At 41.8% G+C, this 27744-nt stretch overlaps 1 protein-coding gene across 1 annotated transcript; it reads right to left on the bottom strand.

The window, feature by feature from the left end:
• Nucleotides 1-13451: 13451 nt before the first annotated feature.
• On the bottom strand, nucleotides 13452-25355 carry LOC100751294 (T-cell ecto-ADP-ribosyltransferase 1-like). The gene is made up of 3 exons (XM_027407498.1): nucleotides 25203-25355; nucleotides 16765-17464; nucleotides 13452-13507 (listed from the first exon to the last, which is right to left on the bottom strand). The coding sequence occupies exons 1-3, from the start codon at nucleotides 25353-25355 to the stop codon at nucleotides 13452-13454; spliced, it is 909 nt and encodes a 302-aa protein (XP_027263299.1).
• Nucleotides 25356-27744: the final 2389 nt, after the last annotated feature.

Here is a 27744-nt window from a genome sequence, read left to right as displayed (position 1 = left end):
CTCCTCTTCTCCCCTTCTCATTCTCCTAGCTCCCTCTCCCCTCCCCCCTCACTCCCAATTTGCTCAGGAGATCTTGTCCCTTTCCCCTTCTCCGGGGGACCATGTTCTGGATATTTTCAATTTGTTACATATATTTTCAACTTGGATCCACAAATCTGGAAGCCACAGTTAGGTATGGCCAACTCTACTCTGTAAAATAAATATAAACAAGCCCTTGAGCTGTGCTGTTAAGGGGCCTGTGTGCAGCCTCGGCCAGATACTTCCTCCAAGTCTGTGGACTTCCGTTTGCTGCCTGGGCACATGACATTTGACTCCACTCATAAATTATTGACTGTGCAGAGATTCTGCAGTCTTGAGTTTGAATTCTGTTGGGAATTCCCAAAGGTGTTCTATTTCCTCTTGTGTTCACGTTTTACATTATCAGGACCCCGTTTAATATCTGGAAAATCTGTAGGTAAATGACAGATTGTACACATAGCACTGGAGTCGTTCTTCAACTTATTAGTTTCCTGCCCTCAAGAATACTTTCCTCTACCCTTGTCTTGCTGGAAGCAAGGTTCTAGCTAGCATGAAGTTTTAGATCCCAAGGCTTTGTTAAATATGCACTGCGACCCCTGGTGGCTGAAAGTGCTCACTGCAGACTGGAAATGCTAAGCTCCTTTACCCTATATCCCAGACGGGCAAGTATCTAAGTCCCTAGACATGGCCAGGTGCTTGACTCCCCAGATTCAAAAGAACAATTTCTAATCCACACAACATAAAAAGACTCTGTGAGTGGAAACTGTGTCATCTTCTCCTGAACACACCCACTTCAGTCAGTCTATTCCTCAATAGCTTTCTTTTCATCTTCTTCTAAAGAAAACCCGGTATTGACTCAGTTGTTTTAATTCTAACAGAGAAAGGTGGGCTTCTGCTGAGTGGGCATCTGGTATTTTAATTATGTCAGCTTTCCTTGTGTCACAGGGCAAGGACTTTTACCGCCCTCCTCCACGGTGTGTGCTTCAGCAACTCTTAACTCCACCCTCGGGCGCCACTGTCCTTTGGGTGTTGGTTTTGTTTGACCAAGAACTTTAGCATGATTCTAGCTTTGTGGTTACCCCAAAATGCTCATATTGAGGAGGAAGAGCGTGTTTCAAGTATGAATATGCATGTACTGCAATCCGTCCCAGTTGAGGGATATTTTAAACGCATGTAACAGAAGCCCTCACAGTGAGAGTGGGTTGCATGGAACGAACACATTCACTTCACAATCAGCTGTTGTTTGAGATTTGCTCTGTTTTGAAGCTTGGGGAAGAAAAGGAAAAGAAAAATAACAAAAGCCATCAAATCTTGCCCAAGCACGCCCTTTATCAGATGGAGTCCTGCTTAATTGTCTCCTGGTCCCTTGGGTATCTCCCAACAATGCACTTTCATCAATTGGGATTTAGCCAGTGAGCTCCCAAAGCAACAAAAATGGAGTGGGAAAAATTAAAGACAACAAAGAAATTAAATGTTAGTGCATGTGCATTTAGTAGTCTTCATTAAAGCAAAAGGGTTGATGAAAATGCACCACAAATTTTATTTAAAAAAATGACTATGAGTTTTCCTCCCACACAGGAGAAACAAAAATGTAAATGTGATATTTTAGTTCCTGAAGGACATTGAGTTTAAAATTTTAATGTTTGAGAAAACCAAACGAAGTGGAATATACAAATTCCCTGGTTATTTTTTATTTCCTATACTAACATTCAAGAGACTGTGAATGCAACTAGCTGAATTATCTGGAAGAATCAGTATTTTTACAAACTGGCTCTTTTATGTTCATATAATACATATCCATAACATTCCACTTAAAGTAGACAGCTTTGCCACTATATTTCTTTTAGAATCGCCTATTATCATAGCTGCATGCATGATGCCCTAGGTTCAGTCCCTAGTAATACAGGGAAAAACCCCTCATAATCAAAATGTTAGATTTAATAGCTTTTTTTCTAAAATTTACAAATGATTCTCAATCACAAATGATGCAACTTTTAAAGAAATAAAAATCAAAAGAAAAGCAAGTATGTAGGGACTGGAGAAATGGCTGAGAGGTTAAGAGCACTGACTGCTCTTCCAGAGGTCCTGAGTTCAATTCCCAGCAACTACATGTCTGCTCACAGCCATCTATAATGAGATCTGATGCTCTCTTCTGGTGTGTGTGCAAATATGCAGACAGAACACTGTGTAAATAATAAATAAATCAATTTACTTTTTAAAAAAGTAAGTATAGTGGGAAATTACCAATACGGAGTCAAGTAGAAATATAAGGGTATTTAATAGGGAAAAGCCTTACTTACAGAGCAACCTAGCCAGCCGGTGCGGCAGCAGTCTGTCAAGCAAGTACAAAAGAGAAACCGAAAGAGAAAACACAGTCCCATGCAAGTATCGCTCTATGTCACCCTGACCATGCCCTCGCAAGCGTGGTCAGGCACACCTGTAGCCAGCCCCTAAGTAGGCGTGGCTACAACTTCCCCTAAAATTCCCCTTTTAGTCTAAAAGAGGATTAAAACTTAACAGTGTAAAGTACCCAAAATTAACAATCATAAAGGTGAAATATAAGAAGATACAACAATCTGCTTATATCACATCGTAACTATCTATTTTAAGTAAACCCTAAAGTCATCTGAAAGAGGTGTCCAAGCCTGAACACCTCCTTCCAATCCCAACCATAAACAATAGGAAGCTATCCCTAAGTATATACACTATCCTAAGTGACAACAATGGGGAAAGGGGGCATAGCATCCTCCAAGTTACTGCCTGCTGAAATGGGACGATGGTAGTCATGTGGGGTCTTGTAGGAAGAAAATATTAGTGTAGTAAAAGTTTTGAATGGATTGTATCCAGTCCATGTTAGATGGGATTCTCTTGATAGAAGATCTCGCTTGAAATCCTCAACTTGATTGAAGTCAGTACCCGAACCTCTAGCCGAAGAGTCAGTTGAAATGGAGAAAGTTGGATCCAGTGCAGTCAAGGAGGTGTGGCCCATTTTCTATCCGGGGTGTTCAGGAATTGCTGTCAGGCAGGTCTTCATTGGCTGTGTGGGACTCAAACATAAACAGCAGAGAAATGTTTGCTTGTGTATGTACACATGCTGGGGAATGCAACCATGAGAGCATAACAATTATGAGAGGGTGCACACCTTGAGAGAAAGATCCAAGAAAAGACAAAGACAGTCCCCAAATTTTTCTTTTATTTTGTATTACATCAATTGGCTTCTTGATACAACACAGAAACACTAAAGTTTAGTTAAATAACGTGCTTGGATTTTAGAGGAGGAAAGCCAAATCCACCTCTAAATCCAGCATTGGTTTAATTGAATAGGGACTAAGAAATGAAGAGAAATAGAGTTCTCTGAGAGACAGCCGAAAAGTTTACCATATGGAACATTCTTTTTGTTTGATGGTTATAGCTACAATTTCTTCTTAAGCATCTACCCATGTAGTGTCCTTTGCCTTCTGGAGATGAGTTTTCTTGTGAAGATAAAAGCAAACACTTCCCTTTCCTTTGGGGGGGGTTTCTATTTAGTTTATAAGATATACCTTAGTAGAATACCTGTCATTTGTCCTCATTGAGAGGTTTTTCCTTTTTAACTCGAATCCTGATCAACTTTGATGGTATCCAAAGTTTTTTGTCTCCTGTGGAAACCAATGCAAAACCCTGATCCAACGTAACACATCTCCTGGTTTCCATTCAGAGGTTAGTACATCTTTGAAATATAGCGGTGATTCAGTTCAGCAGTTTTCTCCATAGTCCAGTGTCTTTCTGCAGCTGTTTGTCCTTTTTTATTGACATTAAGAAAGTTTAGTGTTAATAAAGCATTATGCAACCTATGTTTGGAGGGTTTAGTCTTCCAAGCTTGTTTGTTGAGCATCTCTTTAAGTGTTCTATTAGATCTCTCAACCACTGCTTGTCCTGAAGGATTGTGTGGTATACCAGTAACATGCTTTATGTTATAATATTTGAAAAATTGTTCCAATTTTGTAGAGACATATGCTGGAGCATTGTCAGTTTTTAATTGTGCAGGTAAACCCATAACTGTCATCACCTCTAGCAGGTGTGTAATAACAGAATCAGCTTTTTCAGAGTTAAGAGCAGTAGCCCATTGGAACCCTGAGAATGTGTCTATAGTATGATGCACATATTTCAAGTTTCCAAATTCTGCAAAGTGAAAGACATCCATCTGCCAAACCTCATTTCTCTGAATGCCCTTAGGATTACAACTTGCTGGCAATGGAGTTTGATTATAAAAGGAACAAGTAGGACAGTTGTCTCACTATCTCCTTGGCTTGTTGCCAAGTGATGGAGAAGTCCTTTTTCAAACCTTTGCTATTTATAGGATGTTTCTTATGAAATTCTGAGGTTTCTAGCACACTTCCAATTAATAAATGATCAATCTCATCATTGCCTTGTGCTAGTGGGCCTGGCAGACCCGTATGGTATCCGATATGTGTAATATATATAGGATTACTTCTGGTTTTGATAGTTTCCTGTAATTGTAAAAACAGAGAAGTTAATTCTGTATTATCAGGAATGAATTCTGCAGTCTCAATATGTAACACAACTCTCTCTGCATATTGAGAATCAGTAACTATATTAAGAGGTTCTGTGAAATCCATAAGTACCATGAGAATTGCATATAATTCTGCCTTCTGTATAGATGTATATGGACTTTGAACTACTTTACTTACCTCACCTGCCTTACCTGATTTGTTGGCATCAGTGTAGAAGGTAAGAACTCCAGAAATGGGAGTTTGTCTTACAATACGTGGAAGAATCCAAACTGTCTTTTTTATGAATTTAATTTGTCAGTTTTGGGATAGTTGTTGTTAATGGTTCCCAAAACGTCAGTAAGAGCTATTTGCCAATATTCATTATCCTTCCACAAGGAGGAAATTTCCTCATTAGTTAAAGGTACTATAATTTCTGCTGGATCTTTTTCAGTCAAAATCAAAGTTGACAAAAATCTTAATTTTCCCTTTAAAATCAAATCAGAAATCTTTTCTATATATGTCTTTAACTTTTTATTCTGTTTATGTGGCAGAAATATCCATTCCAATATAGTGTCTTCCCTTTGCATCGGAATCCCAGAAGGGTATTCTCTGAATGGCAAGATAACCAGAATACAGTCTAAATTAAGGTTTATCTGATCTACGTGTGCATCCAATTTTCTGTTTTCTACCCATTGTAACTTTTTTTCTGCCTCAGCTGATAATTTTCTCAGAGTGTTTAGGTCCTTATCACCTTTAAGGGCCATTTTTAAATGCTTTAAGTAATGCCCTTCTATAACAATAATCGTCTGTAATTGAGAAATTTCCCCTAATAATTTCTGAAGAGAATTAAGAGTTTGATAACAATCTCTCCTAATTTGTACCTTCTGTGGCCTGATTCTTTGTAAGTCTATCTTGTAACCTAAATAGTTAATAGAATCTCCTCTTTGTATCTTTTCTGGGGAAATCTGTAATCCCCAACGAGGCAGAACTTCCTTCACCATTTCAAACATACATTCCAAAGTTTCCTTATTAGAATCTGATAAAAGAATGTCAGAATGTCATCCATGTAATGATAAACAAGAGATTGTGAAAATTTCTTACGAATTATTTCCAAAGTTTGCTGTACAAAGTGCCAACACAAAGTAGGACTATTTAGCATTCCTTGTGGAAAAACTGTCCACTGATATCTCCTAACTGTCTGTGAATTATTAAGAGTTGGTACAGTAAATGCAAATTTTTCTCTATCATTTTCCTGTAATGGTATTGTGAAAAAACAGTCTTTTAGATCAATGACTATAATAGGTCATCCTTTAGGTATTAAGGAAGGTAATGGCATTCCAGGTTGCAGAGAGCCCATTGGTTGAATTACCTTATTTATGGCTCTCAGGTCTGTCAGCATTCTCCACTTACCTGACTTCTTTTTGATAACAAATACAGGAGAATTCCAAAGACTGGTAGATTCCTCTATATGTCCAGCGTCTAGCTGTTCCTGTACTAACTTTTCTAAAGCCTCTAGCTTCTCAGAGGTCATAGGCCATTGTCCTACCCAAACTGGTTCATGTGTAAGCCACTTTAATGGCAGGGCCTTTGGCTCCTCTGAAGGTCCATCATTTGTACCTAGTTTCTGTACAGCATGGATGGTTGGTAACCGTTTTCCATAGCATCTTACCAGATCTTTTCTACTATCTAAAGATTGTACATAATTTATATCTGACACTGGAGGAATATTAAAATCTGAGTAGTCCATTGCTGTAAGAGATCACGACCCCAGAGATTTATAGCTATATCTGCCACGTATGGTTTCAGTATCCCTTTCTGTCCTTCCGGTCCAATACAAACCACTGAGTTAACACTTTGTCGAACTCTAGAAAGAGTCCCAATTCCTAAAAATTGTACATTTGCCTCTCGAAGACGCCATGTCTGAGACCAAGATTTTTGGGTAATAATAGTTATATCCGCCCCAGTGTCTACTATGCCAGAAATGACTTTATTAATTTTCACTTTCAACTGAGGTCTTTTATCATTACTAGAAGCTTGCCAAAATATGCGTTTCTCATTTTGTCCATTCACACTAGATTCTTCATCATTATTCAAACTACCATCTAAAGCAGTATCATTTTTTACAATAGGCAAAGAACTGGCTATTGGTCCTGTGAGAGATTGTCTCACACTGCTACTGGGAATGATCCGACCTTTCTCGATGTGGTGGCCTTCTTGAGCCCCCCCCTCGGGGTTTCCCGACCTTAACGGGTTTCCTTGTATGTCCCTGGTCGATCTACATTCATTGGTCCAGTGCCTGCCCTTACCACATCCTCGACACAATCCAGAAGGCAGAGGCCTTCTGTATGAGGCATTTTTGAATTCATTTGTCTGCAATTTCTCTTAGTATGTCCCATTTTACCACAGTTGAAACATCTAGGTTCCTGGTGCCTTTGTGGTCTCCAGGGGAAGGCTCTTCCTACCCAAGGTTCTGGTTCATAGTAGTAGTAACCTCTAGCCTCTTGGTACCTATGTTGACCTCTGTAAGGTGCTTCTCCTTGCCAAGCCCTTACATCCTCACCTCTAGAACTTTTACTTTCCCGTTGCCATTTTAAACCTTTGGAGATGGCTTCTCCTACTCAAGCTCCAGTATCTTGCACATTATAGTCAATGTTGGCTGCATATAAAACCCATTCTTCTAGCGGAGCTGATCTGATCTTTAAAGGCAAAAGTATTCTTTTGCATATTGGGTTTGCATTCTCATAAGCTATTGTATATATAATTGAATGTCTTGTTTCTGGATCTGTTACCTGTAATTCTACTGCCCTAGTTAACCTTTGTAAGAAGTCCTGGAACTGTTCTAGGTCCCTGTTCTATTCTGGTATAAGCTTCTAGATGTTCTCCTGGCTCACGAACCTTATCCCAGGCATTTAATGCTGCTTTCCTGCATAGAGACAGTATATCATCATCATATTCAGCCTGAACCTGTGGGTCAGCATAAATACCCTGACCAAGAAGCTTATCTAGAGGGGCTTTAAAACCTTCCTTTATGCCCTGACGCTCAAGGAGCTTTGCCTCTTCCCTTACTAATGCCTTCCATTGGATTTGGCATGAATTCTCAAGTACAGCTGCTACCAATTGTTCCCAATCTGTGGATGTCACCCTGTTAAAGGTTGCCCATGAATGTAATAGCTGTTTTACGTATGGGCTATGGAGACCATATGAGACCACTGATTCTTTAATATTCTTAAGATCCTTCAGCTGTATAGGTTGCCATTCATAAGCCTTTCGTTCATGAGGGTGTTTCTTAGAAGTTGGCTTTTCTACCATGGTAGCTGGGTACACTAATGGTGTACGAGTAACAACCATAGAAGAATAGTCACGATACCTGGGTGTGAAAGACCCCCGAAGAGGTACTTTCGTAGAAGGAGACCCGCACCCAGGAATCAGCGAGACCACGAACTTGGATGCAAACTGCAAGAGGCTTTATTGGAGATACGGGTACCCGGGCGACTTAGCTTCTGTGAGGCCAAGCGCGCCGAGCCAAGGGAAAGGGGTCCTTATATAGGGAAAAAGGCGCAAGCTAGGAGCAGGGATTCTATTGGATAATTCTAATGAGGCATTGTACAGAGCTATTCCCATTGGTCAATGTAAATGAGGCGCTATACAGGGTTATTCAAATGAGGTGAAACACAGAGTCTTTCAAATGAGGCGAAATACAGAATCATTTCTATTGGATGGTTCAAATGAGACACAGAGCCATTCCAGACCAGCATATTCTCAAGGTCTGGTGTTTGGTACAACAGACTCAATTCCCCCCCCCTCCGCGTCCAGATGGCTGACCTTGGGGGTGGAGACCTTGGGACGGAGTGTTTCTCATCAGGTGGGGGTGTGGGGGCGGGGCCCCGGGCCGGCCCAACTGGTGCTCTCGCCCTCGGGCCAACACACCTGGTGCTCGCCCTCGGGCCGGCCCACCTGGTGCTCGTTGCTCGGCCCCAGCCCCGAGGCGCGGTGCCAGGCGGGGCGGGCCGGGGGCGCGAGCCCTGCCGGGGTGAAGGCTTGGGAGGCCCCGGCAGCTCCGCGGCCCCCGTGTCCTTGGCCTTGGAGGCGGCTCCCCGCTCGCAGCTCCTGGACAAGCAGCACCGCTGCTCTCCCAGCTCAAGTTCCCCTTCCAGGCGCCGCCCGCGCTGCATTCTCCAGCCCCTGGCCGAACCCTGGCCCTGCCCTGCTCAGTCCCCGCCACGCTGCCCTCGGTCAACTGCTCCTCCCGCCTGCTCCAGAGAGAACACCCAGCACCGGCACAGGCGGGGAAGACAGATGGGCAGGGGGGCATGCAGAAGCATTCCGAGCGGGTCTTTCAGGTGGAGTAGGTGCCTGGGATTGGAGTGATTCTGCTTCTGAGGCATCCCAATGATCTTTAAGCCTAGTAATGATATCCTTTTGAAAAGTTTTAATCTCCTTAACCATAAAAGATTCCAAGCATGTTAGTGCATCTGTAAATTGCTCTAACTGCTCATCTACATGTTTTTCTAGGTCTTTAATACGATCATCTTTAGGCAGCATCTGGATGGCATGGAAACTGCCTTCTAGGTATTGGAGTCTAGATTCGAGGTCATGATTTGCTGATTTTGAGTCCTCAGCAATCGACCGTATGGACCTATGTAATCTGTCAGCCCTGTACTGTAAATTATCTTCCAAACATTCAAATCTAGACTCAAATTTGTGATCTGCTACCTTGGATGCTTCAATAATTGATTGAATGGCATTGTCCAATTCTTCAACCCTATCCTGGGTATTTTGCATCGTTGCATCTAGTTGCTGGGTAACATTGCCTATCTGAGTTTCTAGCTGATATTCTTTAGCTCTTCATGGTCTTCTTACAGCCTAGCCTCTAAGGCCTCAAACATAGAGGATCTCTCTGTGTTTATCTTATCATAAATATGCTGCATCTCATCAGACAGTTCTGTCTTTAGTGTATTGGACACAGAGCCAAGCTTATCATCCGATTTCTGTTTCACTTGCTGCACAATTGTGGTCTGACCTAATCTGTTCTCCAAAACATCATTGCGTAAAGATGTTATTTCCTGTAAGTAGATTGTGAGGTTATCCTTATCCCTATTCCTGAGTCCTCTGGCTAGTAATACTATTTGTACCAGCAAGCTAAATGCCATTACGGTATATAGGCCGGCAATTGGCAGATTAGCATCCTCCTCAAACAGTGAATTCCCATAATAAGCAAAAATGTTACCAATTTTAGCAAATGATAAATATTCTGCCATAATTTTACCTGATTTCTACTCCATTATGCAGTAACTATCTTTGAACAGTAGGTGGCACAGGTGTTCAGTTAGTCCGAGGCGTTTGGCAGTGGTGGGTGGCAGGATGGTGACAGCAGTGGAGAGAGGTCACAAAAGCAGCTGCGCTTATCTTAGAGAGTATATGGCCTTGCGGCCGCAACCACTGAAACAGATGTGGCTTTACCGCAGCAGAGGCCAGGGGAAGCCTCTGCTGAAAGCTGAGGCCTACCTCGACTCTAGGCAGCTAGAAACTGTCTCCGAGCTGGGTGGATGTTTCTGAGCAGCTCAGCTGCAGAGGGTCGGCTGCTAGCTGGGAGCACCTGTGGAGAGAGGGTGCTTTCCGGGCCTAGGCTACAGGCTGGGTTGAACCCACAGCCTGTCCCAAATGGGGTGTAGGTTTCCAATATCCCATTCCTGACACCAGATATAGTTGGAAAATTACCAATACGGAACCAAGTGGAAATATAAGGGGATTTAATAAGGAAAAGCCTTACTTACAGACCAACCTAGCCAGCTGGTGTGGCAGCAGTCTGTCCAGCAAGTACAAAAGTGAAACCGAAAGAGAAACGCAATGCCACCCACTCTACATCACCCTGACCACGCCCTCGAAGGCGTGGTCAGACACACCTGTTGCCAGCCCCTAAGTAGGCGTGGCTACAGGTTCCCCTACAAGTAAGTATGCAAAAACTATATAATTCTCAAGTGTGGTGGTTCATGGCTTCAATCCCAGCATTGGGGAGGCAGAAGTAGACTCATCTTTGTGAGGCTAGCCTGGTCTACATAGTGAGTCCTAGTCAAGACTGCATAGTAAGACTCTGTCTCAGAAAAAAAAAAGGGCCAAAAACAAACTAACAGAACAAACAAATAAAAATCCTACATAATCCTAGACAGGTTTCTGTCCCATGTATTTAATTCCTGTGTATAACACTTTTGGTCTCTGAAAATTTCAAATTAAGAGAGTAAAATTAACTCATGCGTCATAAACTCATTTTGTAACATGCTTGAGAATATCCATTAAAATTTTAAAAATAGCATTGTCATTTGACAGTTTTTATATTATTACATGGGAATGTGTAACTTGTGTGTAGTTAATTTATGAGGAAAATGACTCTAAGCAGCAGGAGGGGATCAGGAGGGAACAACAAGGGACAACTGTGTATCCTTGTGTGGATATTGCCCAGGGCCAATGCTGTATCAGACCTGGCTTCCTGGGGAACAGAAGTGATGCGCTTTAATCTTTTGACTCTGCCCTCCGTTGGTTAAGGGTTGTCCTGGGTAACTTGAACCCTCTCACATTTCAGGGTTACAGATATGAATGCAAAGTGGCTTTCCCCAGATTCCTGGGCCTCTGTGTGAGAGAGAGCCTAGGGGGCAGAAAGCAGTGATTAGGTCATGGATGGGAGTAGGTACAAAGGGACCCTGGAGAACTAAGTTGTCCCCTTCACTGTAAGAGGACACAGTAAAATAATGGCTGATGAAGGACAAGCAAAGAGGCCCTCATCAGAGACCATACTCAGTGGTGCATTGATAATTGGATTTTCCAGCCCCCAGAACCGAGAAATAAATTTGTGTTTTTTCTTTTCATTTTTAACAATTCTCCTTTCTCTCCTGGGGAGGTGGTGGTGGTGGTCTGTGTGTTTGTATGACAGGGGTCAGCTTTCGATGCTGCTCTACAGGGTCAGTTAACCTTGGTTTTTGATACAGTCTCCATGGGCTAGGGCTCTCTAATTAAGCTAGGTGGGCTGCCTGAAAACCCCAGGGAGGCCCTGTCTCCGTCTTCCCAGCACAATCATTCTAAGTATGTACCGGCATCTCTGGCTCCCTCCCCCTTTTGGATTTATTTATTTTATTTGTATAGTGTTTTGCCTGCACATGTGTATGTGTACCACAGCTGTGCTAAAGGTTCCTGCAGCGGTCAGAAGAGGGAATCTGATCCCTGGAACTCAACTTATGTGTGGTTGTGAGACACCATGTTGGTACTGGGAAACTAATACAGGTTCTCTGCAAGAGCAAGCGCTCTTAACTACTGAACCATCTCTTGAGCCCCATCCCAAGCCCTTGAGTTTGTGTGGCCAGTATTTGATGGAGCTGTATCCCGTGCCCAATTCTTACTTACAGTCCTCCCAGGTCTCAACATGTTCTTATGGTAATTAAAGAAACTAAGAAACCCATTAAGGGTTACAGTTTCTCATTATAATGTGTTACCTTCTTCCATAGCTACCATTAAATCCTGGTACTCTGGTTAATTACTGAGTAAGCTATAGCCCTTTACTGGTCTCACACACTTCAATACCGTTGATAACCCACTAGCATCCTTTATTCACGAGAGTGAATCAGTCTAAAAGAGAAACAGAGCTCTTGCCTTTAATCCCCCCTAGAGAGCTGTATAAGATAGGAACAGGATCTCATATTAGTCTCCAGTCAGGATGAGGATGGGATCTCCTTAGCCTTGGTAGAGGTGAGAGCTCTCTGGTGGCTTGGCTTCTTTGCTTATCTGATCTTCAGTTTGAACCCCAATATCTTTCTCTGAGTTTTTAGTTAATCGTGCTACAATCATCAAAGGCAGTAAGACTTTCCTCCCAAGCCATCTTTTAGTGCTCCCAAAAGAATTAGTTGGTAATATCAAGATACCTGTGTATCTTGAGAAGTGTCTCCCACAGGCATGTTTATTCCAACACTTAGTCCCCAGTTTGTGGTGGTGTTTGGGAAGGCTATGGAGCTCTTAGGACACGGAAGCTTTCAGGAGGAAGTAAGTCACGGGGTGTGGGCTTCAGGAGTTTACAGCCCCCACATTTAGTGTGCACTCTCAGCTTCTTAAATGCAGTTGAAATGTGATCTCTCATCTTTCTCCTCTGGCCACCTGTTGGCATGCTTTCCCTCCCTTTAGTGACTCTACCCTCTAGAACTGTAAGACAAAGACTTTCTCTCTTCCAGTGTTTTACGGTATTTTATCACATCAACAGAGAAGTAAATAATCTACCCTGTATATACATAAAACTCTGTTCTGCTCCCATAGACACAAAAGACTTCCAGGGGAGTGTAACAAGTGTGAAGTGTGCTAGAGGTATCAGAACAATATGAGAAAAACTAGCAAGACCCAAACCTCCCGCTAGCCCAGGAGGATAATTTTTCTCATTGCTGTTGTCAAGGGAGGCATTGACTTGCCCAAACACATTTTAATACACAGATGCACATTTGAAGCTTGTACAGTGCATGCACTGTCTGTTGGCAGACTTCAGAAAGTTTTCTGATGGTTTATTTTTAAGCTCAGATCACCCTTATTATTAGTTGCAGTTGTGCCTTTCATCAAGTAGAATCAGAGAAGGTAATGTGACTTCACAATGGAATTCTAAAAGTGATGAACCCCTAAGGGTTTGCTTGGAAACTAGACTAGGGTGGCCAGCTGCCCATCCACAGAATATGCATAAGGGTTGTATCATGAGCACACACACCATAAACATACAGTAATAATATTTTTTTAAATAATGTGATTAGCTGGGCTGTAGTGGCACACACCTTTCATCCCAGCCATCGGGAGGCAGTGGCTGGTGGATTTCTGTGAGTTCAAGGACAGCCTGGTAGACAGAGTGAGTTCAAAGACAGCCAGGGATGTTACACAGAGAAATCCAGTTAAAAAAAAAACTGAATGTGCTTATCTATGTCCTCAGAGATTATTGGAATTGTAGAAATTGGTTGGCAGGCCAGTAGCTGGCTGTATTTCTGATGGGAAAGAGTAAGGAGACTTATGGCATACTCAATTCATCCCACAGGAGTGTCAGAGTCCAGCTCCAGCAGGGTTCTGTACCTCAGGACAGATGTGTGAAGTCCACGAAGAATGAAGGTGTCTGACCACTGTTTGTCTTCCAAACTGACTGGCTCAGGTCATCTTTATTTATACAAGTTCTGATGCATTCAAGCATGAGCAGTTGCAAACCATTTCTCTTTCATCATTTTCCAAGCATCATTAACATTTATTCATTTTAGTTTCTCTTCTTCTTTCCTACTCCCTTAACGTCACTGACCTTTACCCCTTATCATTATAGTGCAATCCAAATGTTTGTATCTAGCCGGGCACCTCTTATTCCTACTGTGCTCTAGCTGGCAGCAAACATGTGGTTACAAAGTAAAAGAGATTTGAGCCCTGCGATTAGTTCTTAATATGATACTTTTATATTCTTATAATCAGCTAAGTGTATTGTCATGCCTAGGTGTACTCCAGTTTCTAAGTAATTTGTATACCACTTTTATGTGGACTGCAGTTATAATCCTATCTTTTATAAGTTCTCAAAATAGTAATGATTAATACCTAACTCTTTAACTGATGGGACTAAATTTCTGTTTTTCCTGGCAATTTCTTTGTGTATTTTTAGGAAAATGGGAGTTTTATATGCCTTTATTGATATTTTGACATTGGAAACATGCCTAAATGTTCACGTCCTGGCACCAGAGAGATGTCTGACCTTTCATGTCCTGTATCTTTTCCTTATATGTTCCTATCGGTTTTTAATGTCATTTTCTAGGAAATTGTTTTCCAAGTTCCTAAGTTCTTTGGCTTATATCTTTCTCTTTTTGGAACTGAATAACCAATAATCATTAACCTTAGTGAGTTCCTCCTGCTTATTCAGGATGACTGCAGAGGTAGCCAGGGGCAACCAGAGAAACCAGTTTCTGTATCACATCAGACAAATTTAAGTTTTCTGTAAAGGCTTTTGTTCCCTGTAAACTCAAGCACAATCAAGACTAAGAGTTTCCATAAGAATAAGCATAGCAAAAGTTAGAGAGGCCTGACACCCATGAGATTCCTAGGATAAGCACAGAAGTTTGCAGTATTGTTTCCATAGGTCCTTGCCAAATGGATGGGATTCTCCAAAGGGCCTTGCTGTCTAAGGAGCTCCATTTGCAAAACATTTATGCACCATTCCCATAGGGGTGACATCATAGCTTCAACCACAGGAGCATCTGTGAGAATGAAAATCATGAACTTTCTCAGTTGTATCAGTGTGACTATCAGACCTCATGCCTTTTTCCCAAACCAATAATACAACCTATAGAAATACACAGTCACAGAAAAACAAGGTGTGATTTTAAATGGTTTATCTCACTACATTGTAATATTCAGCACCATATTGCTTTGTTTGTTTGTTTGAATGACAAGATCTCATGCAGATTGGGCCACTCTCAAACTCTATGTAATCAAGGATGAATTTGAACTTCTTTTAAATAATTTATTTTATTTTATGTGTTTTGGCATTATGCCTGCATGTATATTTATGTGAAAGTGTCAGATCTTAGAGTTACAGACAGGAGTAAGCTATGATATGGGTGCTGGGAATTGAACCCAGGTCTTCTGGAAGAGCAGTCAGTGCTCTAAAACGATGAGCCATCTCTTTAGACTTTAGCACCATATTGCATGCTTTGAAACTTCAACTGTGGACCATGCAGACAAGACTTGATTTTTATCCTAGCAGAGTGTCAAAGGGTAGTAAATCTGAAGTCAGAGCACAAAATTTCACTCACAGACTTAGTAGTTCCTTGGACATCAATGAGGCTGTGAATACTAAAGTACATCTGCCCCAAAATGATCCCACCCTTCATTCTACCACAAACTTTAGAAACCAGGCAACTTCTAGCCCTTTGCCCTACATTCAGCACTCAGCCCCATGAACTGCAGGCAGGAGATGGCTACAGCTCAGAAAGAGGAAGCAGATGGACCAGGAGACCAGGTAGCACCACAAGCAGCAGGAATGCAGGTCTGTCTCTGGTTCCTGCAGATGGAAAAATAAAGGTTTCCATGTAGAATATCTTAAGACTTGCATGTCTCCCCATAAATATCCAGAACTTTACATCTAGTTCAAAACTCAGGAGAGTAGGCTCTAGGAGTCAGTGTGCCTGATTAGACTCTTCTAGCTTCCTCAGATTCCTAAAGAACTCAAGGACCAGGAGGAGAGCAAACTGATGCTTCAACCACTTCCAGGGTCCTGTGCTCTAAGACTCTGACTGGGGAGAAAAGCCTTTCCTATCTGAGTCTTCCTGGACTTCTAGGGAGCCCTATGTGCTTTTCCTTCTTCACCCAAGAGAGGTCTCTGGGTCTGAAACTTCTGAAAGTCTATTGTTGCAGCAATGTGGATTCCTTCTGTCAGCTGGTGTGAACTAGAACCTACCTGTGGCTCTCAGCCTGCATGGACTGGATATCAACTGTTTCTTCCAGATGGACAGCATCTCTCTGGCTGTACTGTGCCCCTGGGTAGGGGTCATGATTTCCTAGGGCTTCATCCTAACTCTTCACTTCTCTATGCAAATGCATGAAGGCCCTGTGATCACTTCCTGTAGTTTCACTTCAGCTCCAAAGACTTCTCATCTCTCCAGAAACCCCTCAGAGTGTCAGGGCTGAGTAGAGATATGGTTGCTCAGCACTCAGTAGTCTAACTGTAACTCATTTCAGGTTGGCTCCCTGGCCTCTGTCAAACATAACTTCCTGGGACAATATAGAGTGGAGTCCAATGTGAGTAAGGGAGACACTGTGAATATCTGAGTGGTGGGGAGTAGGAGACAAGGCCTCTAGACTGTAAGCAAGTGATGTTCTTGTAAATGTGGAGCTCTACTCCAGCATGACTTTGGATTTGATGGCTGAGATGTGTAAATAGGTCTTCATAATTAAAAACAGAAGGCATTTGGTGAATGACATCTATATGCCAAGTCATGTCTTCAATGCTTCTTTTTAAATTCTCAAAGCAATATGACTAGAATATTTGTCATTTGAGTCTTTATCAATCAAGTGGGGAAACTGAAGCACAGATATATGGATAGTTGCCAAGAAGCACAGAGACACTGATGCTTGAAGCAAATTACAATTGAGTGTGATTCCAGACCTATGACAGAGAATATGGTAGAGTATTTTCTCTGGAAGTAGTAAGGAAGGATTACTATAAATGATACTTGAACTATGCCTTGAAAGGCAGACCCAGACCCACACTCACCTGAGCTGTAGAAGCAATTGAAGTTGCTTTTCCCTCTTTTCAGGGAGGTCAGAGAAATATTGTCCATTGTTTTTTCACTTCCTGGGCTTTTGTGTGCTTTAAATGCTTCATAGCCTGGAATTAACACCTCCTTTTCATAAGGGAAGTAGGAAAATCCAGTTATGTTAACCCCCAAGCAGGTTATGATGGTAAACAGTGTCCCACTAGCACTACCAAAATTAGAAGAAGCTATGTTCTTATTTAAAGATGAGGAAGCAAAGTGTCCAAACCGCACAAAGCCCGTTCCACTGTAATGAAATTTGTTGTTGGTGCCTCGGTAAACTGTGTAACATTTGTTGTTATTCAGAAGCTGAAGAGCTCTTGTTAAGTAGTAATGGAAGGCCTTGTAAGGAAAGTTACTGGGATCTTTCTTGAAATCTCTAACAGCTTTATTAAACTTTTTGTAGATACCTCCCGTGTACATCACTACAGCTGTTCCATGATAATCACTGAAACCTTTCAGATAGGTCATTTTGTTTTTTATCTCCTTCCATTTGTCCTCTGCCATTTCCCATGCAAATTTTAACTCCTTATTCATGTTGAAGTCTTCTTCTAACAATTGGGGTGCTTTTTTCTCCATTTCCTGGACACAGCCCTCATACTGATCATCAAATGCATCGGGAGCCATGTCCAGATTGGAAGACTCAGTCTGCCCTGTCACCTGAAAGGAAGAAGTATGGTTCTTTGTTACTAGCCAAGTTTGCTAATTTATCAGCATGTTCTGGGTGCTGTCTGGAGCTTACAGCATGAGATGTCACATCCAACCTCATGCATGGCACTTGCATGAACACAATGTCATTATGTTCTAAGGGTTGTAGAAAGGAAAGACTGAGGTCTCTGATCCTTTTGTATTTATGGACACTACATTTTTCTATTCAATCAAATTTTACTCAGCATACAAAATAAAAGGTCTATCATGATATTTCATATACATTTATCAGTGTATATTGCCCATAATCATCCACATACAACCTTCCCCTTACTGATATCTTTACACGACTTCTCCAAGATTCATGCCCTCTACTATTCTCTATGTACTCAGCCCTGGGATCAGCAATATCACGAAGATGTGGCCAGGGAAAACAGGGCCAACAGAGTGTGGGTTGAGAATATTACCTGCTTGCTTAACAACAAAGTCAGGAGAAAGGTGTGAAATTTTGGTGTCATCTTCAAGTTAAAAAACAGCTGCAAGGAAATATAAGACAATGAAAGAGGGGTTCACACATTACTGTAACTGTCTGTTAATGGATCAGCTCTGGGGTAATAACTGAGTCTCCATTTCACATCTGAATGTCCAGGCTCCTGTTCCAAGAAGTGATTATCAGGACTCTGAGTAGCTCTGCTTGGGTCCCTTGTTAGAGATGAGAAGACTGACATCTTCTGTCCCCAAGATCAATCAATACTGGTAACACACAAGGCTAGGTAGTGTGTAGACTATCAGGGAGAAACAGATCATATTTTAGCAGATCTCTCATACACCCTGATGATTTACTTTGTACAGACTCTAAAATTCTTCTCCATATTTGAATAGCTTGTGGCTCACACTCAGCTAGATAGCTTTGATGACTTTTAATGCTGTCAGTATGTTCTATGATTTGAATATGTTTATCATCCACAGGTCCCCCGTGGGGCCATATGAAAGTGGGGAAACCTTTATAGGTGAAGCCTTCTGGGAAGTGACCAGGTCCTGAAGGATATCACCTTTAGAACAGATCATTACACATGTGGGATCCTACTCAGATCCCACATGTGGCTAGTCTTGCCCTAGAACCTCTCTGGCTTCCTCTATAGGTGTGTATTTCCTTCTGCACATGGCAATGGCTTCTGTGATACATTGTGATTCTGCCAGCCAGCCTTGCCATAATATTTACACTTTCCAGCTATCAGACTGTGAACTGAGTAAACACCTTGACTTTATAAACTTTCCAGCACCAAGCATTTTGTGGTTGTAATGAACACAATCTGAGGAGGTAGGTCAGTGGGTAAAGTATTTGCCATGCACACATAGACCTGAGTTTGATTCCAACAACCCATTGGAAAATATCAGGGTGTGATGACATGCACTTGTATTCTAGCACTGGGAGGTGGAGAGAGATGGGTCCCGAGATCCGCTCATCTCTCTGGGCAGCCAATCCAGCCTACAAGGTGTGTCCCAGGATTGTGAGTGACCCTATCTTTACAAAAATGGTGGAGAGTGTCTGAGGAAAGACAGCAGAGATTGTGCTCTGACTTCCACATGCATGTTCCTACAGACATGCATGTGTCCACACTACTGCATATGCCCACACATGTGCATGGACACACACACACACACACACACACACACACAAGAAAAATAAAAAGCAAGAAAGCAGACTAACACAATCAGCATTATTAATAGCTGTATCTTATGAGAATGCATTGTTTGCACTACTTTTTGATATGTGGAGCTTTAACATATACACTGAAAGGCAAGACAAGCAATCACAAGTAAGATCACTGCCCATTGGTTTGGACCCATCCCTTCATTCTGCCTATGGCTTTGGAAAATCATGAACAATCTCCCCGAACTTATCTGAACCTCTTCTGTTACTTTCTACAGAGTTTTGGCTTATCTGGCATGATAATAATCTTCCCCACACCTTTAAAAAGGCAGAAAGTTGTTGCATGGGGCAGTTAGCTAGCTATTCTTGGGAAGGCTCCTCCTCCACAGCTTGATTCTCCTGCCCTGAGCCTTTAGAGGACTCTATAGAAACAACAGACCTAGAGGTTCTGCACTGCAGTGAAGGTTTCCACCTTCTGTACATCCTCGACCTTTAAAACATCATTAATTATTGTAAAATAACCATATTCTGCTACATAAGATATCCATCTGAATTCTTGAAGTTTTCTTAGACACCCATGTATGGCAGCACACACCTATAATCCCAGCCTTTGTGATCTAGAGGCAGGGGCATCCGAAGTTCCAGGCAAGTTTAGGATGTTATGAGACTCTGAAAACAAAAACAAAGATAAAATTAAGCTCTGGTCAGCATAGAAATACAGGCTATTTCCCTTCGTCTTGTGTACAACCTGAGGCATTTAGGATCTTGCTACTTATTCAAAATGCTTCCTAAAGTTAGGTTGTATAAGAAGTTCTCTAGAAACTTGTCACCAACAGAGATTTGTGGATCCCAGTCCCAAAGTCATGCATTTAGCATTTCTAATGAGATCCTTTGTTAATTATGACACAATTTGCCTTAAAAGAAGATGTATTTTTCTTCTTTTTAGTAATGTGTATGCATGCATATATTACAGAGATTCTTTCCAGCTCATCCAAATGCTGATTTGCCCCAAATATGCACACAGAGACTGAAATTAATTATAAAATGTGGGCCGATAGCTAGGGCTTCTTATTGGCTAGCTCCATCTTAATTATTCATCCATTTCTGTTAATCTAAGTATTTTCAAATGGTCTTATCTTACCAGAGAAGAGTCTGGACCTGTTATTCCTTTCTTGACTACATGGTATCTCTCTGTGGTCTCCCTTTGCCTACATTTCCCAGAATACTCCTTGCCTCAAAGTCCTGCCTATCTTCCTGCCTCTATTGGCCTAACAGTGTTTTATTCATCAACCAATAAGAGAAACACACACACACACACACACACACACACACACACACACACACACACACACACACCGCCTCTTTTCTGTCTAAAAAACCAGATATGTTTCAACTTTAACATAGTAAAATCACATATAACAAAACAGTTATCAAGTAAGAACTACTGTTAACAATATTTAGTTCATTAACATTTGGCAAAATTTAAAGAACATTTCTCTCATCTATCCTATCTATGTGAGTCAAAACTTTTATATGTAACTTATCTTTTATCATAACTAAGGAAAACCATAACCATAACTGTCTTCAACTCCACCAAAAACCTCAGAAAGATAATGTATAAACTCTAGAGTTGACAGAAACATCTCACTGCCTGGACAGTCACCCAAAGGGTTTTATAATTTGGAGCATTCATCTTCAGCTCATAGGCCACAGTGTGTCTGGCAGACTTCTCAGTGAATTAGGAAGTTTTAAACTGTCCACCTGTATTGGCAGTTTGACAGTCATTTTTCTCTGTGTCTTGCAGAATGTCTGGCAGACTCTTCCATGAAGCAGGAACCCTGATGTCCCATCTTGTTTTGCAAATTCAGCAGTCACTTTCCTGTGTGTCCTGCATGTCCAATTTATATAGCATACAGTCCAACAGTCCAGGCAAGAACAGTTTCTTGCCCAAAAGTCTAGTCTTGCCATATTGAAAGCAACTCCATATCAAGTTTCTTTGATGCTCATCTTCCTCTCTAAGTAATTGGTGTGTCAGAAGCAGTTGTGTCTCACATTCATGAAAAACCCTAATACATCATTTTAAATGCCATGTTCTGAAGGTCTTGAAAGTTTTGAATACTGTCTATCCATTTCAAATATATCTCTGCATATCTGGAAAACTTAACTAATTTAATTTTTGACTATTATATGTGACTATATATAATCAGTATTATTATACATTACACTTTTAAATGATATTTATAAACACAATACCTAAACAAGAGAAGAAATATACATATCACAAAATTGACCTTAAATTTTTGTCAATAAATGAAAATCCATACCAATACAAAGTATTCATTTGTATACCATATTCCCGTATAATTTTTTTTAAGAAGGAGATTGACTGTGATCATTAACCATTTATGACCAATTCCATTTAAATGAAAAAAATATAAACAGTATTTGGGAATTTGGGCGTTGTTCTCTCCAAACTGCTTCTTGCTGTTTGGGGGCACCATGGGGATCCTGAGAAAACCCAGAAACCTGGACAAATCCTGGCTATAGTATTCTGAGGCTGCATCAATTCAGCTGTTTTGGATGTTGGATCATCTGGGCCACTGCTTCAGGGGATCTTGCTTGATCAAACCTATCAAACCATATTAGTCTTGAAGGAATCCACAGCTTTTCATCTTCTGTGGAAAAAAAAAAACCAGAATCTCTTTTCCAAAGTAACATATTCTTAGACTTAAAATTTGAAGTCAAATCATTTTAAAAATATATAAGTTGGATTAATCCAGCAGCATTATAATCAAATGTCTGTGAGCAGCTTTTGCTCTTTCCTCAGAAATCAAACAATTTAAAAACAACACGATAACATACAGTACCAGACTCTCTGTATATTTTCCATCTTTATGTTTTTTTTTTACTCTATTTCTTTTATCTTTATTTATTTGTTCCTCCAGACAGGGTTTCTCTGTGTACTTTTGCTTGTGCTGGAATTTACCCTGTAGACAAAGGCTGGCCTTGAAATCATAGAGATGTGCTTGCCTCTGCCTCCTGAATGCTGGGATTAAAGGCGTGTGACTCCAAATCCAGCTACTCTATTTCTTTTTTAACCACTTAAATCTTTTTCTTTTCTCTCCCAAGCCTACCTACGTTTTTAAATACACTGTAGACCCTTAGAGTTTTTTCTTCATTTGAATTTGTCTATCTGTATATCTGTATATAATGTATATCTCTATCTTTTTCTGACTACAGGAAGTTTCAGCTATTGGATTTCCAACATGGCAGGGGTACACTTACTGCTAGCTCTGGGAGCTGTGCTTACCGCCTGAACTCTTGTCTATTTGGCCTTCAAGCAGCATGCTCCTGACTACTCATAAACATCATTTAATTGTTTAGAATCAGAGCCTTTTAAAAGAGCCCTTCATTTTTTGCCACTAATGCTGAGTCAGGATGCCTCCCTTAAAGGAGCCTCAAGCCTGTGATTGTCTCTAGGAAACAGAGCCCACTCAAGAAAATGCTGCTACCAAGAAACCGTGTTTGTCTCTTTTCTTTTGTTTCAAGATTTCCTTTTAAGTTTTGTCAAGTTTTACATGGAAAATCTCACCCAACGGTGTGCGCCGTTTTGTTGCAGAGGTTCTTTCCAGCTGGTCTTGCTGCAGATTCACCCCAAATAAGCATACAGATGCTATATTAATTATAAAATTGTTGGCCAATGGCCAGGCCTTCTTATTGGCTATCTCTGTCTTAATTATTAATCCATTTTTATTAATCTAAGTATTTCCATGTGGTCTTATCTTACCAGAAAAGGGCCCAGACCTGTTACTACTTACTTGTCTTCATGGTGTCTCTCCACGGTCTCCCTCTGCCGGAATTCTCCTCATCTCCTAGTCCAGCCTATCTTCCTGCCTTTATTGGCCACACTGTTTTATTCATCAACCAATAAGAGAAGCATATATGCAGGACATCCCTCATCATGCATGTCCTGGGGTAGGGAGTATTGTGCATCTTAGTGAAGGTGCCTTCTGAGGTCAGAGATGTCAGGTTCTCCAGAGCTGGAGTTACAGGCACTTGTGAGCCACCTGACATGGGTGATGGAACTAAACTCTGATCCCTCTGCAAGAGGAACTACTTCATCCAACCAAGGAGCCATCTCTCCAGCATAATAGGTTGCCTTTGGGGAAGGACCACCCAACATGGATTCTAATTGGTCAATACTGAGGATTGAACACAGAATGTCGTGCATTCCAGGAAAGCACCTTTCCACTGAGCTATACCAAGCCGGAGAGTAAATCTGCTTTAAGTAGCACACGTTTCTCCCTTCTAGCTTTTTCTCCAGCCCCAGCTCAAACCATCCCTTTCATGTCTTAAATCTTAAGCTTCAAAATTCTGTTTCTAAGACAACAGTTTTGGGAATTCCTTGTGGAGGTGCTGGCAGGAAGGGATCCTGTAGGTTTAGTCAGTCAGCAGAGGAACTCACTCAGGAAGCATGGACCAGCCAGCCTGGAGTAAGTTTCCAATTCTCTCCTCTCTTCCTTAGTTCCTCATGAATTTGATCTAGATATTTTCCTTTGGTGTCTACTTCTATCTGGGACATCTAAGTACAACCTCCTTCCCTGGCCCTGATGCCTGTCACACCCCAAACAGACTGAAGATAGGAACTGAAGTCACTTCAGCCTTAGTATAAACTCCTGCAATTTGTTTCTGCCAGTTAAAATTCACCCTGGAATTCAGTGTAGCTAATACCTTAGACATCAATAAAGACATCCATCTCACTCTTTTCCTTCATCCCTATTTCCCTTTTTTCTCACTCACTCCCACTCTCCTTCTATCCCACTTTATATCTGCACTCAATGTTCCATGATTCTATAATTAAAAAAATAAGTTTATGCTCCCAACACACAGGAGATCTGGTGCAGGAGGACCTTGAGGTCTGTCTAAGACTGAGCTAAACAGCAAGAATATAGCTTTTCAAACTCTTAAATTAGAAATGGATAAATAAAGCCAAGAAGAGGAGAGAAGTTAATATTTGCTCGGAGCTGGGAGGAAAATGGGATTAATGAAGCATATCCCTGTTCTGTCCTGAAAACCCAGGAAGTACAGGGATGAAAATGTCTATATACATAGCACCTATGTACTCGGATGCCAGTTGCTTCCTGAAGGCCTGGGAGGTAAATTGAGTGGTCCTGCATTATATTTTTTAAGTTTCTAGAAAAATCAATAGCCTCTTGTCTGTCCTCCTTTTATCTAGACATGACCCCATCTCTTTCTTGCCCAGAACTGACCTTCTGGCTTTAACCCTCAAGTTATAGACCTACCCATATCCACTCACTGCAGCCCTCAGATTTTTGTCAGATTCCCCTCAACTTAGAGGCCCTCCCCTTCAGAGGACAGAGTTCAGTTTGTCAGGTACCTGAGCAGATCTTTGGTGGCTGGGTCTCTGGCCTCTTCTAAAAGCAAGGCTGGCAGAAGTCAGTGCTGTGTCTCTTTTATCCTGTGGACAGTGTACTTTCAGTTTCAGGTTAGATTTGAAAGGGAATCCAGATGGTTTATGAGCTATATAATTTATTAAGTTGTACTTTGTCACTATAACTTTTCCATCTTTTTTATTTTGTCCTTTTTGTTTTTGCTTTTCTTTGAGACATGGTCTCATTAGCCTGGGTTTGCCTCTTCCTGGCTTATGTAGCTAAGCAAAGCCTGAACTTCTGATTTTTCTGGCCACAAAACCAGATTTATTAGTACAAAAATAGAACCCAGGACCTGGTGCTGCTTGGCAATCTCTATATCAGCCAAACTGCATTTCCAGCCTGTGTCTGCATAAAAAATAGTTAGGCTATTCTGTTAGTCCCCACAAAACTGATTGGTGTGTGTGTGTGTGTGTGTGTGTGTGTGTGTGTGTGTGTGTGTGTTTCAGAGACAGAGAGGTATATACTGCAGAAAGCAAAAGTTGGTTGATCTTTGCTAACTTTTTGGGAGCTGCTGTTTATCATGAACTATACTGTTTGGTCCAAATAGCTTTGCTTTGCAAATGTTTGTTGTATGTGCTGTTGGTCTGGTTCAAGGCCTTTAGCCTCTGGCATACCATCAACACTGGATCCCCAGGGAAACTACCCAGAAATCCTGCTGTTGCTGCAAGTCATGTAGGCCATAGTTACACAGGACCAGTGCCTTCACACACTCCAGCAGGTCATAGATGGGATAGTTGTTGGGTTTTCCCAGTTCAAATTCCTGGTTGTGTACCTGGGTGGCTGCTGAGTTGGTCATTTCTTGTGGCTGGAACCTCTCCCCTCAGGTGAGGGATGGACCAGTTCTCTGTCCATGGTCAGGGGTGGGGCTCTCATTTCCAAGTGTGGAAGGCCATCTTCCCCTTCCAGGGTCATTGGAGTCTTTTATTCCAGAGCTGGTAAAGGACAGGGTCAGCTCTCCAGTGAGTATAGCAGCTCTCCCCTGACCAATGACGGGGAGGGTCCAGTACAGGAAGAACCTTATATTTGAACTCATGGGTGAACACTGGTTTCCCATGGGCCCTTTTGTAACACAGCAATAGATATCAACACAGACCCTACCTGTGGCAGGAGCAAGCACACAGACAAGGCCATTGACAGTAGCATCGGCTTGCATGTCATTATGCTGTTTAAACAAAAAAAGAGCATCAGGAACTATAGTAGAGTAAACTCCAGTGCTCAAGGAGCAAAAAAAGTTTAAACAAAAGCCTGATGCTAAATGAAATAAAGGAGTGGTGACATCAAAGCAAGACCACACCCAGCTAAGCTTCCAACTTGTGGAAAAGGAATTAAAGAAAAGCTAAGCAGTGGAAGAAATGATCAAAATCAGAAATCTCGTGAACAGATATTTGAGCAAGGTGCCATGTTCCAGCCCCTTCAATCAGCAGAACTTGGCAGCTTCAGCCACTTGGTTCTGGCTTTAGAGTTAAGGATACGAGGAAAGGGCTTCTGGTGTTGTAGGGTATTCACCACAGTATACTACTGGGACATGGTTTAAGCCAATAGAAAGTCTTCATTAGCTGGTCAGTGACTACACTGGGTGCTCAGGACCTGAGTGTAGTTCCAAGCCTTTCTCTGGGTGAGCTTTAAACACAAACACCATATTGTGCATTGGCATACTTCAGTAACAAGACAAAGCAGAACTTCAGAAGCCAAAAAGCAAGGTAGAGACTTTCCCAGAACTTTGGACTTGGATAGATTAAGAATTTGTTTTCATTTTGTCTTGTGATTCTCAGTTTTACATCCTGAATGGTACTTGGATCATGGAATCAGCTGTGCTGACTTGGGGCCTTTAGTATTCTCCACTAGTCTAAGAGGATGAGTCAAATTATGGCTGTGTATTGCTCTAAGATGGAGGGCTATTCATGAATCCAATCAGAATGAGAATTAAAGGGTCAGACAGTGCTGGCAGCAGAGTAGTTAGCCAGGGGGACCAAGAGAACAGAGACTGACACCAATTATCTGATCTCTCTCTCTCTCTCTCTCTCTCTCTCTCTCTCTCTCTCTTGTCTTTCCCAACCATGACTTTTTTTCTAAATGTTTCTGATTAACCAGCATTAAATCAACAAGCTTCTCAGAAACTCACACATAGTCCCCTCTGTGTTATGAGAAGTAAGTCTAACCCTTTTTGGTTTTGTAGGAGCACATCTGGAAGGGAGTCTAACTGTTGTTCTCATTCAGCAATATAAACTAACAATGCCTCTAGGTCTTGTCAGCCTATCTACTTAGTTTCTTAATGCTTTGTTTCCCATGACCAAAAAAAAAAAAAAAAAATGCTGTGTTTATGGTTGTTGAGCTAGCTATCCCCGCTCTGACCAGGAGTGGAAGGACATGTGTAGCTATTTATTTGCTTGTTTGTTTATGGTAGTTCATGGTTCATAATGTTTCTTTTTCCATTATATAAAGAATCAAGAAGAAGCTCATTTGTTAAGCTATTAGTACATTCCAACCAAGTAGTCTCTGGGGCTGGTATTATTGCTGTTGTCCAGATGAGTTAACCCACAAGGCAGAACAGCAGGCATCAGAATAAGGGGAAATACCTAGGTTAAAGGTGTTTCTGTAGCTTCTTCCTTCCCTTTTTGCCCACTCATCAGCAACTAGGTGAGTGACCCCCTGCTTTTACCCAACTCCTGTCCAAATCGCCATTCACCCAGATCTCCCCAGGCTTGTGCATGCTTGGAGTAGACACTCCCAGGCAGGGAGGAGCTCCCTGAATCTGGGTACAGGCCACTCTTCCTTCCCTTCCCACCGACCGATCCGCAAGGAGGTGAGTGATACTGCTCTTACCCAACTCCCTTCCAAAGCCCCATCCACCCCGATCTCCCTGGGCCTGCTCCTGCTTGGAGTATACCTGCCCAGGCAGTGAGGAACCCCCAGAGCCTGGAAACACCCCACTCTTACTTCCTGTCCCACCCCCACAACCCGATCCCTATGGAGGCCTAACTCCTTCAGAGTGAGGAGACTACTTTGAGACGCAAGACCATCCAGAGCTTCGGACATTGAATTCCTGGCCACCACACACTACTGCGTAACAAGAGGAGATAGAGAGACCTCACCTGCACTCACTGGAAAAGGATATAGAAAGAAGACAGAATAAGAACTCGCTCAACAACAGAAAGACCAATATGACACCACCAGAATCTAGGGAC

Source organism: Cricetulus griseus, chromosome 3, assembly GCF_003668045.3.
Source record: "Cricetulus griseus strain 17A/GY chromosome 3, alternate assembly CriGri-PICRH-1.0, whole genome shotgun sequence".
In the NCBI taxonomy this organism is placed as follows: Eukaryota; Metazoa; Chordata; class Mammalia; order Rodentia; family Cricetidae; genus Cricetulus; species Cricetulus griseus.
Note: the sequence above shows the minus strand (reverse complement) of the source record. Positions and strands in the feature narration are given on the sequence as shown.